This window comes from Natator depressus, chromosome 6 (assembly GCF_965152275.1).
Source record: "Natator depressus isolate rNatDep1 chromosome 6, rNatDep2.hap1, whole genome shotgun sequence".
NCBI lineage: Eukaryota > Metazoa > Chordata > Testudines > Cheloniidae > Natator > Natator depressus.
Genome location: NC_134239.1, coordinates 110,708,660 through 110,720,954, shown reverse-complemented (window position 1 = coordinate 110,720,954; position 12,295 = coordinate 110,708,660). Strand labels below are relative to the sequence as shown.

The 12,295-nt window shown below is 48.7% G+C and overlaps 1 protein-coding gene across 1 annotated transcript in view; it reads right to left on the bottom strand.

Annotated features, from left to right (window-relative positions):
- AMN (amnion associated transmembrane protein) overlaps positions 1-12,295 on the bottom strand; it is a 50,886-nt gene that overhangs the window by 16,541 nt on the left and 22,050 nt on the right. Inside the window, exons 4-5 of the mRNA XM_074956290.1 lie at positions 4,084-4,171; positions 1,805-2,040 (exon numbers count right to left, since the gene is read on the bottom strand). Coding sequence (XP_074812391.1) covers positions 1,805-2,040; positions 4,084-4,171 — 324 coding nt within the window. The remainder of the gene's footprint in view (positions 1-1,804; positions 2,041-4,083; positions 4,172-12,295) is intronic.

Below are 12,295 nucleotides of genomic sequence, written 5' to 3'. Positions count from 1 at the left end.
GTTTATTCCTGGATTTATTTGGCCTCCCAAGCTCCAGTGCCCCAAGGCGCTATTTGAAAACTACCAACTAGAAAAACAGCAGCAAGCCCACAATAGGTGGCAGCAGCCCTGGGGAAATGAGTAGGAATGCCTCCAGCCACATCTTCCTCCTCAACAGTCTGGCCCTGAAGGTCCCACCATTCAGGCTCTTACAGGCCAAGAAACACAGACAAAATTTCCCAGGCCAATTCAGCTGTGTGTCATGTATATATCTGACAGAGAGGAAGGATGGTCAGTTGTTAGGGTACTAGCCTAGAACCCAGGAGACCTGCATTCAATTCCCTGCTCTGCCACTGGCTTCCCATGTGACCTTGGGCAAATCACTTAGCCTCCTATGCATCAGTTCCCTGTCTGCCAAGAGCTCTTCCCCGCTCCCAGGGTGTTGTGACATGCTCATTTACTGTGGTCACAGGAGCCAGATACATAGATCATCTGCTGTAGAGTGGGACATGAGGTGCAAAGTCTGGCTCCCAGTACAAGCATTCCCAGTGGTCAGAACCCCCTGGATCTCAGCTTGTCCCATTACCAAGTTGGAATCCTGCTGCACAGTTTGGATCGCAAAGTTAGGAGCTGTTTGGATCTGGGGTTGTTGTTCATGCCCATCTCAGTATTGCACATGACGTGACTAAAGCAATGAGCTGAACCTGGGAGGAGAGGAAGGGGCCAGTCTTAATAAACCACTGTGCAACTTTTGTGACAATGGCCATTTTTATTTAACAAGAAAAGTTGAGGCCAAACTTGCAGAAGGGCCTGGTGATTCTGGGCACCATTTGGAGACACCTCAAAGGGGGCTGATCACCAGAGGGTGAGTGCTCAGCACTTTGTGACAAACAGACCGCTGGAATGTGTCTCAGGTTCAGCACCCAAAGTCCTGGGTCACTTTGGAAAGTCTTGGCCTAATTTTACTGAAATGCTTCCCAACACATGGATTCAAATGAACAAGCTAATCAAGGACCAGACTTTCTTCAAACAGAGTTTTCCCAGCCTCAGAACCTTCATTTACGTTGGAACCCAGTCTGAAATTTCCCCAGGCTCTCCAGGGACACAGCATTTGAAAGCAGAACGGTCACGTTTCTCCTTTGTTTGATTTAGACACAGTCCGGCCCTATTTTACCACAGCAGCCTCCAAAATTGCATGCAGAGTTTTGCACACCCACATTTAAATCACATAAGAACTCTGACTTGGGCAAGGGACAGCAGAGATGGTAGGGTAATAACCATTACCACCCAATTAGGACTGGACAGCAACGAGACAAATGGACAGAGGAGATCAACCCCCCAAAACAGTAGGACTCCCCCTCCCTCCCCAGACAACCATATACTTTCCTCTGAGATACACCTGAGAGGGTCTGTCTCTTATTTATACTTCAACAATGCTTGAATGGCTTGTCATGTCAAGAAAGTCAGTGGAGTTGAAAATTGCTTTTGCATGTCCCAGATGGGGCAATCAGTGCCTGACTCCCTTGGTTGTGGGGTCCCACGCAGTTTGCATGCACAAATCAGATTTTTTGCACATGCACGAGCCAAACCTGTGCTTACAACTGTGGTGCACACGGTTGAAGCCTTTCTGGAAATCTGGCACCACGGTGCACACTAAAGTCAAGCTCATGCTTCGTGCTGAACAAATGCCTGTAAGTGAACCATACTAACACACACAGCAAGTGTCACTGCACTTTTTGTTCTCATGACCTACTTTGTGGGCGCCACAGGGGAGGTGGTGAAGTGTGATTGCGTTTTGTTTTGTTTCTCAAATGTTCCACTTTACCTGTCCCATTATAGAGATGCTTCGGAGATGAATCATTTGCTCAGATGAGTCGATGTTTACTCGAAAGGAGGTTTCAGGCTGAAAGATAACATCATCGTACTGGCACGGGACACGTTCTTCATCCACTGCAAAGATGTACTTGCCCTGGTCTAGGTCCTCCAAGGAGGTTGCAGCATGCCATAGTGCAGGGTCATGCCACTTATACTTCTCAGCATCAGTGAACGAGACAGCTGAAGCTGGGAAGAAAGACAAGGGGTAAGGTGAGAGCTGGAGTCTCTCTGCCCTGATTCTCTCATCGATCTAAATAGCAAGAATGCCGGGACTGAAGTGAAGGAGCTAATAGCATTTAACAGGAGTTAAAATCTACTCTCTCCTCATCCTCCCCAGGATAACAGCAGCACTCACTGCCTGGAGACTTGTCAGTGCTTTGCAAAGCCAGACAGGTGGCTTATGTAGTCAGGACTCATGTATTCCAGGATGCTGAAGCTATCGAGTTTCCCATGGAATCCACCTCTTGCATCAGACTGGTGCGTCTGAATCTCAGTTTCCTTTTTATGTTTCCAGCTTTCAGGGGTCTGGCGAAAACCTTTACAAGATTAACTGATTGCAACAGGTGACATAATGTCTGTCTGAGTCTGCAGATAGCCTGAAACAAGAGCTCTGAGAGGTGTGACCTGCCCCATTAAGCTCAGTGGGTTAACTCTGAAATCTAACGATGGCAACTGACACGAAATTAACTATTTCATGGCTGATCATTTTTAGTAGTAACAGCAGGCAAATTCTGCTGTTCTCACAGTCCCAAACTGCCTCTCGCATTTCCCTAGCTGAATTTGATATCCAAATAAACTACACAGGGGCTACTCACTGTCTGGTTTTGATATTTGTATTTAGCTCATTAAAACAAATTGCATTTTAAGTGAAGCTGCCACAGAATTTCCAGCTGGCTTCAGTGGAGCGCCCCAGCATCCAGCGACAATGCTGCAGAATTTAAGACTAGCTCAAAATGGAGGTGGCCTTGGATATAATCATAACACAGATTAAGCAACAAAAAGTTGAAAAATTGCAGCTGCACTTGCCCTGTTAACATTACCCTTGAGACTGCTGGTACTGAATCTGGATAGGCCCAAAGCTGAAATCCCTTCTCCATTTTTCCACGAAGAGAACTCTCAATGAAGTTAATGAGTATGTAGTTTGAATCTGTTTGCCTTTGTTCTCTGTGCTCAGCCCCTGTAAGTATTTAGAAACGTGGCCAGTGTGCAGAGACATGCTGCCATTTTGGTCGCAGTGTTGCTACAGCCAATCACAGTGAAGACACACACTGTGCTCTCTCATGGCGACTCCTAGATTCTTTTCTTGTTTTTCTGACTCTAAATTAAATGTCACTTTAGACTGAAAGTATTTTTTTGGCTGTAAAATATGGGAAAAACTCATAGAGGACCTAGCCTCAGTGCGAACTGAGTTAAGAACCTCAGGATCCAGTCACATATTAGCAGCCACTCCTAAAACAGAACCTGCTCAAGAGCCTACAGACACTTGGTATGTGAATTTGAGATTAACATGGGGGCTAGATGATACTTTATTACTGAAATGCTCAAATAGGAGATGGGGCCGGATAGCTATCTCCCCCCAGTGGGAGTGGTTCAGCTCATTATAACAAGGGGGGCAGGTGTAAAGTCGCAACCAACCTATTTTTTCAAAGTCTGGAAGTGTTGAGAATGGGGACTTTGATTTGGGCCCCATGTTTAATAAATAGGTGGAAAATACATACAACGCCCTCCCTGTTTTTAAGCCTTCCTTTCAAAGTCTTCTCTGACCTTTGTTAGAAGGCAGGTGATCTAATGAAAAAGGCCTGACCTGGCCCTGGTCTACCCTACCACTTACTTCGGTATAACTTATGTCACTCATGGGTGTGAATAAGCCCCACCCTTGAGCCACGTAAGTTACACCCACCTAAGCCCCAGCGTAGACCGCGCTATGTTGGTGGGAGAGCCTCTCCCACCAACATAGCGCCCGCTTCTCGCGGCGGTGGAGTTAGTGTGCCGACTGGAGAGCTCTCTCCCATCGGCAGAGAGCTTTTGCACTAGCAGCACGACAGTGGCACAGCTGCACACTAGAGCAGTTCTAGTGCAGTCTACTGGCCCATGGAGAAGGGCACCGGGGCAAAGGGAGAGGTTACAAAGGAATTCTTTATTTCATTGTATTTCCCATAATTAAAGCCCACCCGGATGTCTTTGTGTTGAATTTACATGGCTAATCAAAGCGGATTGGGCACATGATACCTGTGTCACAGCCCGGATCCCAGCTGCCATCAAAAGCTGCAAATCCTGCACCAGGCGCCATAATGAACTCTCCATTCAATGGAAGGTACTAAACAAAGGGATTCAAAGGGTTACTGCTCGGCCCGCCTCCCAGCCAGACATGCTTATGATCAAATAATGATGCTAATTCTTCAAAGCTCTATGCCACATGCCATTGCCAGCGTGTTATACAAACACAAAGCAGTCGCTGTCCACACCAACACTGAGCACCCAGGGTCGTAGGGACGTACCAGCACCTCCATTTTACAAGCGGAGACGCTACGCTACGGAGAGACGCTTTATTTTACCTTGCCATAACTACGAAGCAGGTAAAGTGAGTGCAGACGTGAAGCAAGGAAAAATGCCTCACAACTTAACACACTGTCTCTCCATTGTGCAAAACCATGCTATTCTTCCCCATTTGTCTCTGTGTGAAAGCGGAAGGCTGGGTCTGCTTCTTCACGGGAACACGGCTTGGCTGTACAGCCTCTCAGCAGCTGAGCATTTTGCGACTGGAGGGGCTGGCTTCCCAGCATGCCTCGCCAGTCACTGCCCCTGGGCCTGAGCTCACGAAGGACTGCACAGCCTCCTCTCTCCTTGGCCACCACTGGGCTTGGGGGGGTTGAGAATCAGGCCATGGTGTGTTTATTATTCAGGCTTTTGCCCTAGGCCATACAATTCCTCCCCTTTTGGCACTGGGTTATAGAATTCCTTCCCTTCCCCAACTCGGGCCTTGCCTATACCCAGAAGTAGCCCTGGCTCAGCCGTGGCTAGCCGTTAGACTAGCAGTGTTTGCACTGATGGAGCTAGGCAAGGCTTCCCCCTGCTTGTACTGGGTGTAGCTTTCTGCTCGCGGGCATGTGCAAAGCCACCTACATCCTGACGCTGCCCCACAGCTAACGATCCGCTCAGAGTCCTCACTCACGGCAAGGCCTCGGCGGGTTTCCCAGCCGAGGCCTAGCTTGCCTGTCAAGCCTGATCCAGTAGGAGTGCTCTGAGCATGCCCACTCCCCACAGAAGGAGGAGGCCAGGACTGAGCTGGTTAGGAATCGGGGGGGGGGGGGGGGGCGGGTGTGTGCTTACAGAGGATGTGGAGACACACGTTTGAATCTCTGTTTTGCCTGATATAGGGCAGGGACTTGACCCCAGGACTCTCAAGTAAGTGGTCTGACCACCAGGCTCCGGGGGTGGGTCTCTCTCAATGGCTTCTGTTGAACCTGTTCCCCTTTGTATAATAAGTAAAAGTTTCTTGGTGCAGGGACTTGACCCTGACTCTCCCCCATTCCTGGTGAGTGCCCTGAGCACTGGGTGAGAGAGTCAGTCTCTCACTTTGTGTGTGTTTCTCTCATTCTTTCTACAGAGTGAAATCGCTGCAAGAGAAGGGACTGAGAGACACCAAGCAGAGGTACTAGGCATCCTCCTCCAGCTGTCAGTCTGGTGCCTGAGGTCAGACCAATAGGAGTCAGACGCCTAAGTCCCTTTGCAAATCTAGGCCCTAAGCCCCACCCCTTTCCTTTGCATTTCACACCAGTCTAGCTTGGGCAGGTCCTCATTCAGCTTTGTTGGCTTCTGAGAATCCCTCTCTTAGATGCCTCTCTCTCCCCATGCATTGTATGGGGAGCCTGGGCACCTAACCCAGGGCTGTGGATTCCACTGTGTTCCTAGCCCCAAGCGCTGGTGCAACTACTCTCATAACCAGCCCACGATGGCTGAACCCAGGATACTCCTTAGTGCAGACAAGGTGGGAGGGATTAGTAAACAACAGCCACGTGACTCATTCATAACACATATAATTTATTCAAAAAACAAGTCACCTCATTTTCCATTCACGAATCGCCCATGAACAGGTTGGGATTTTCCCCAGTGTATTTGATGTTCTAAGAAGTGGTTCATTTCCAGTGCTCCTGCTCGTGAGTACGAATGTGAGGTCCCTGAATACTCTTCAATATTCACTTAGAATCCATGGTTGCACTGAACTTTCCTGCCCAAAAGTTCATGTGCCATGAACGTTCACAAGATCAAGGCAAAAATGTCACTAACACAACATTTAAACAAACGCTTACTAAGTTTGTTGTAGTATTAGCCCTGCTCCAGGAAACCCCAACAAACTGTGAGCAGCTTGCATATTTATTATGCCCCAGGGAAGACCTGCAAGAACTCACACCTCTGTGTCGAGATCAACAGTCAGCTGCATCCATTCTGCTAAATACAGAGTTTGGAAAGCGCAGGGTGGAGAGGCTCTGGCTACCATATCTACACTGGAAAATGTCCCGATTTTATAGGGACAGTCCCGATTTTGGGGGCTTTTTCTTATATAGGCACCTATTACTCCCCACCCCCATCCCGATTTTTCACACTTTCCCTCTGGTCACCCTAAATATATGTCCTCCATGAGCTTGTGTGCGCGTGTGCAAAGGCTGGCCTACGGACCTATTGAGACCACAACCCCTTCTTCTCATGAGGGATTCAAGATGGGGTCTTCAGCACTGGGGCTGGCAGAGCCTGCGGACGTTGTGGAGACAGTGTGTCCCATGCTCCTTGGAGGGACAGTAGCGCTTTATAGAACTCTAGCAACACCCCTGGCCATGCAGGCTAAAAATATAGGGTGGGATTGTCAAAGCCAGGGGAGTGAGGCATCCCTGCAGACACTGATAGGGAAACCAGAGGAGTATTGATGGAATGTACAATCATTTACCACCTCAGGATGATGCTTACAAAGTCTGGACAAGCTCAGTACTATAAACCCTAGACCTGATGTTAAATGGAAATGTGAGAGCTGGTGGAAGGAGTCACGTGTTCTGCAAAATCCTGAAGTGAAGAACAAAAGGAAGCTTTTCTACCTTGTATATTCCCGTTAGTATCATAGCAGCAATCTCTGATGATAGGCGCTTGCATTGCCAATGTCCTGCGCCAGGGCCCTGATCCTTGAAACATACAGGTGCTTAACATTAATCATGAGGTGTCCCACTGGAACTACTCACAGACTTAATGTAAAGCACGTGCACAAGTGTTTGCAGGACTGGGGCCTAAGCAAGTTCTCCTTTACGTGGCCACTATCAGAAGGCAGCTCAGAAAAGGGTCAATCACACCACAGGAAGAACCATTCACCAGAGCTAACTGCAGAGGACAGAATGGGAGTTTCCATTTGGAAACCACTTTCTCTGCACGGTGGGGTTTGGTATAGAAATTGCCTATAAACCAGGCTCCTTCCCAGGTCCATTTTGAACTGAGCAGTGACGTGTGCCAAAGGACTAACTCCAATAAACTGGTGATTTCAGCTGCCCTCTGTTCCCGCCAAAGAGTACTTGGGGGCCAGCACGACACTGAGAGCATTAGTATTTTTAGTATTAGCATTTTTTCTTCTCGGCTATTGTTCAATAACTTATTTCTTTGGTCTCTATGACGAAATGTAACGACAACTGACATGTTTTTAGGACTTTTGGAAAGTATCAACTAAAAACAGTTTTAGGGCTGCATGTATGGATATAAAGACACCTCTGTAACCTAAGTATTGCAGCACAAGGCTAGTTCCTGAGAACCGGGAAGGCAAACCCACTAGAATCTGTTCATAAGCAAAAATGAAATTGACTAGCCTGTTTTCAGAAATGGGGAGCGGTGTGTGTGTGTGAACAAGCAGCTGAAATGATGAGAATCTAATTCTACCTTTAGAATTAGGTCCATTTTAATAATCTAAGGTTCTACTAATGACACAGACATGGGAATGCGTCTTTTAAAATGCATGGCTTATAACCAGATGGTGTCGCTTTAAAGGTCCAGCTGATTAATGAGGGTTACAGCATGTTGATCAGCAATGGCAGCGTGACTGATGTGTCATAATCATCAGTGCAGGGAAAAATGTCAAACGTCCTTTGCTCACCCAAAAGAGCAAAGCTCATCATTACAGCAGACCATTCCATCATCTTTATTTTCATTCACTGAGCCAAACTATGATCATTTTTGCTTTGTCTAGTTTGTGCCAGCTTTCCCTGTTCGTAACTCAGTGACTGCACCAGAACACTGGGCTCTGCAGTGCTATAAGCACGTGTGAGCTCTGCAAACAGCTAGTTAACAGTCAAGGCTATGTGCTGATTTGTGATATACTGTACTGTCCTAGCATCAAGTCCTTAGCTGACATTTCAGGGCTGCATCTGAAAAGCAGCACTACAGTATCATCGAGTGACTCGTTAAGTTAAGCCACCACAATAATTAAAGTTTTAAAAAAGCAGATTTCACTGTCATCCACCTAATTCCTTCACCTCTATTTACAAATCTGTCCTTGTGTGTGCTTGTCAGTTCCTTCCTGAAGGTGGTAGCAATGTGCCAAAGCACTCGCTTACACACAGGCAGGCTTCCCCATGTGGGGAGAGCAGAGGCAGTTAGCTCATTCCTTCTTTAACTGGAGCTGCGGGGAATGGCGTACAAGGGAGTTTGTTAATATCCCGTTGATGCAGCGCTGCGTGTTCAGAGAACAAGCTTTAATACAAAAGGAGTAGTAGGGTCAGTTAGGTCTGATCAGGTTGTTGGCAGTAGGACAGGGTGACCAGACGTCCCGCTATTAGGGGATTTGTCTTATTTAGGCAACTCCCCCCCACCCCCCACCCTGAAAAAAAGTGTCCTAATTTTTCACACTTGCTATCTGGTCACTCTACTGTAGCAAAAGACAAGGCACTGGGCCAAATCCATTTTTGGGTCAATTCCATTGACTTTACTCGAGTTATGTCTGGGATTAACTTGCCTCAAGAGTTTTTCTGCTTGGATGAAATCCGCACCTCCACTCTTGGGCTTGCTACTTACACCCTAACCCACGCCCGCCCGCATGCCCACACACGTGCACTTTCCTTGCACTGTAGCACCTCTCCCAGAGTGCCCTCTCGCTTACTGCCTGCTACCTATTTACGGGCCAGATTTTCAAGTGCTCAGCACCCACAAGAGGGGCCTGGTTTACAAAAGCACTCAGCTGCCATTAAATGTGGGTCAGATTTACCAAGGAGCTTGGCGCCCGCAATGCCCCCACCATGCTGAGCTCTGGAAAAGCTGGACACATGAGAACTGAGCACTTCTGAAAAACAGGGTCCTCACTGCTCCTTTGCATGCTTCCGTCCATTTCCAGAGCCCACGTAGGCCATATGCCCTCGGTCAGTCCAATGTCACACTCAGACCCGCTCCAGACCCCTATCTACCATGCCTCTAGGGCCTTTCTTTCTTTCTTGTGCAGAGCTGAAGGGGGAAAAAAGCCCTTGTTTTCCTCTCGTATAATAATACTTTGCAAATATATAGTACAGCTCATCTTCAAAGATCTCTACAGCATCTCTGGCTCCTTTCGCCTACTGGCTCTTCATTGTGGCGACCAGCTTCCTATGGGGAGGACTGGATGTGACTCTCGCTATCATCCATCAGGGATGCTGCTCCAGCTGGCCAGAGGATGCCACTGGAAAGTAACACATGGGGCCTGATGCTCAGATGCTGTAAATCAGCAGAGCTGAACTGCTCTGATTAAAACTCGCTCTGGATCTGGCCCATGCTGTTTCCCAATTCTGCCAGCAGAGGGAGCTCAGGACTGGAACTCAGGACTGGCACATGGCCATGAATAAATCACTGAGCAATACCAAAGAAAAGTTGGAAAACCTTAAGAAAATCTTTGCAGAGCCTAGCCACCCTCAGGGTCACACTGTTATACCAGGAGATAAAGGAAAGAACATCTGGGGAGTGACAGGTGGAAGGAGCAGAAATGATCAAGCTCTGGTAATATGGGGATGGGGAGCTGGCTGTGAAAGGAGAGTACCTGCCCCTTTCCTCTCTGTCCCTGCTCATGGATCACTTCCCTATGCTCAGACAAGGCATGGAGAGCCGGAGCCTAGGGTGAGAGATGGTTTGTAGCAGCTTTTGCAACAAGGAAGAGGGCAGGTTGTCCTGATGAATGAGGAGAGGCCTGTGTGTATCTATCTGTTTGGAGGGCTATTGACCGGTCCAGCTCTTCTGATCTCTCCCTGGCTCAGAAAGGCGGGATTCATCCTGTCAGAGCAATACTGTACCAACCCACTATTGGAATTTTTGTGGAGCTGTGGTAGGGTTTGAACCTGGAGTGACATTCTGACCCCATTGAAGTCAATCGCAAAACTCCCATTGACTTCCGTAGAGCTAGGATATCACTCCTGGTAGACACTGAGGCAAAAATACCCACCTTAGCCGCAGTGCAGTGTGTCCCTGCCAGTTCCCAGAATAACACTGGGTACAGTTACTAAGATGCTGTTAGGTTCTGAGGTTGTAACAGCTTTAGCTGCTGGTCTCAAGAGGGGAGAGACATCCCTGTAGAATCATATTACTATGATCACGCCCAGGCTGGCCCCAAATGGGCCGATTAAGCTGAGCATGCCAAAGGCAATAATAAATGAACAGAAATCCTTTTAATAAGGCTTAATGACCAAGACTAAATGAGGGGACTGGACACGGCCTGTCAGATCATGTAAAGATGACACAGCATTTCCCACGCTCTGTGCAGCATGAGAAAGGATCCAGTAACCACCAGCACTGAGGATCAGCTGCGTGCCCTGCTTCAGATCTACAGGCAAGCTGAGAACAAAGCCCTTTTCCTGAACTGCATCTCCTCCCTTGCTCTGCACAGTGCTCTTCAGTGCTGAGAAACCCAGTGCCCTGGACATTCCCCTCTGGAACAGCACGAGAAGTCTGATCTCTCTCATGGTGAAGTGTTCAACTGGGCCACTGGTCCCGTCAGTCCTTGTGCAATGTGCAGCGGGGGGTGGAGGGGAAGGGAGCACATTCCACCATCCATGTGAGCAAATGCTACTAGTGGGCACGAGTAAGTGCTTGGCACGGTCCACTGCACTGTGGAACCCGTCCCTTGTGTCCTTCCCATCCTGCGAGAGGATATAAAAGGTGGGGAGTGGGCAAAGACTGGGTGTGTCTGAGGAGACCTGGGAATAAGCACAGTCCTCCACGTGCGATTGAGCTGCTTAACTTCGTGTTTCCCCTTAAGCCTCACTCCTGCAGGGAGGCTGGAGCAACTTGGCAGCAGCAGTCTCATTAATGCAGGATCAGTTCTCCTGCTCTGTCAGCTCATCACGCTTTCCCTTGAGTTTATATGCACAACATGCTGCTGCTGCACCTGCTCTGGGCAGGATCAAGCCTAAACTCGTTCGTTCTGGCAGCTAAATCCCAATGCTGGGGACAGCCAATAAAATACGGTTCCTAAACGTAAACAGTTACCGCTTGAGAAATGGAAGGCTGCATAGTTCGGAGCTGGGCTGGTCCATGCTGTTTGCAGCCAGAAAGAAGGGTGGGCAGGCACTATGCGAACTCCCCATCCCAGCACCACAGAGGCACTTCGGGTCTCACCCACTCCGTCTCCTGTCATCCAGACTGTGTCAGAATGATCTGGTGAGTTTGGGATGGAACCACATTTGTGTCTGGATGCAACCAACGGAAACTACTAAGACTCGATGACTTTGAACAACAATTCTGCACAACCCGTGCAAAGTTCAGCTAAATGAACATCCTGAGACTCTGTCTGAGACTCTCCCAAGGGCAGCAGGGCCTCTAGCGGCAGCCAGTTCCCTAGAGAATCTCATGGCCCTGGCTCTCTATGGTACTGATCCAGTTCCTATTGCTGTCCTATCCGAGCACCACACAATCTTTGAGGTATTTAGCTTCACAGCACCTCTGGGAGATAAGACAGGGTCATTCTCCCCATTTTACAGATGGGGAACTGAGCCACCAAGAGGCCAGTGTCTCAAGCCCAAGGTCTCACAGAAAGTCGGTGGTGGAGCAAGGAATTGGACCGAGGGCTGCTGGGTCCCAGGCTAGTGCCCTAATTACTTGACCAGCCTACACTTACTGCACAGAGAGAAGGCCTTGCCAAGCAGGGGGTTGTGTAGCCTTTCATTATAAGAGTATTGTAACCAGCCCTGCTGCAGGACACAGCTGTGAGGGCTTTGGGACACCAGTCCCCTTTAGATAGCAGGTAGCTCACTACTGGGCTTAGAGGCAAATGCTGTCAGTGCCCCAAGTCCTACAGGCTGTAGCCCTCAATGGGTTCCCATTGACACTCACCCCTTTAGAGTAACAAAGGCGCATGGTACTATGGCAGTGTGATGGGGCTTTCCCCTTGCACTACCCCTGCAGGGATTAATCTAGGCAAGAGAGCATAGGCGCTGGCTTCCTCCGAGCCCGGGTGGGT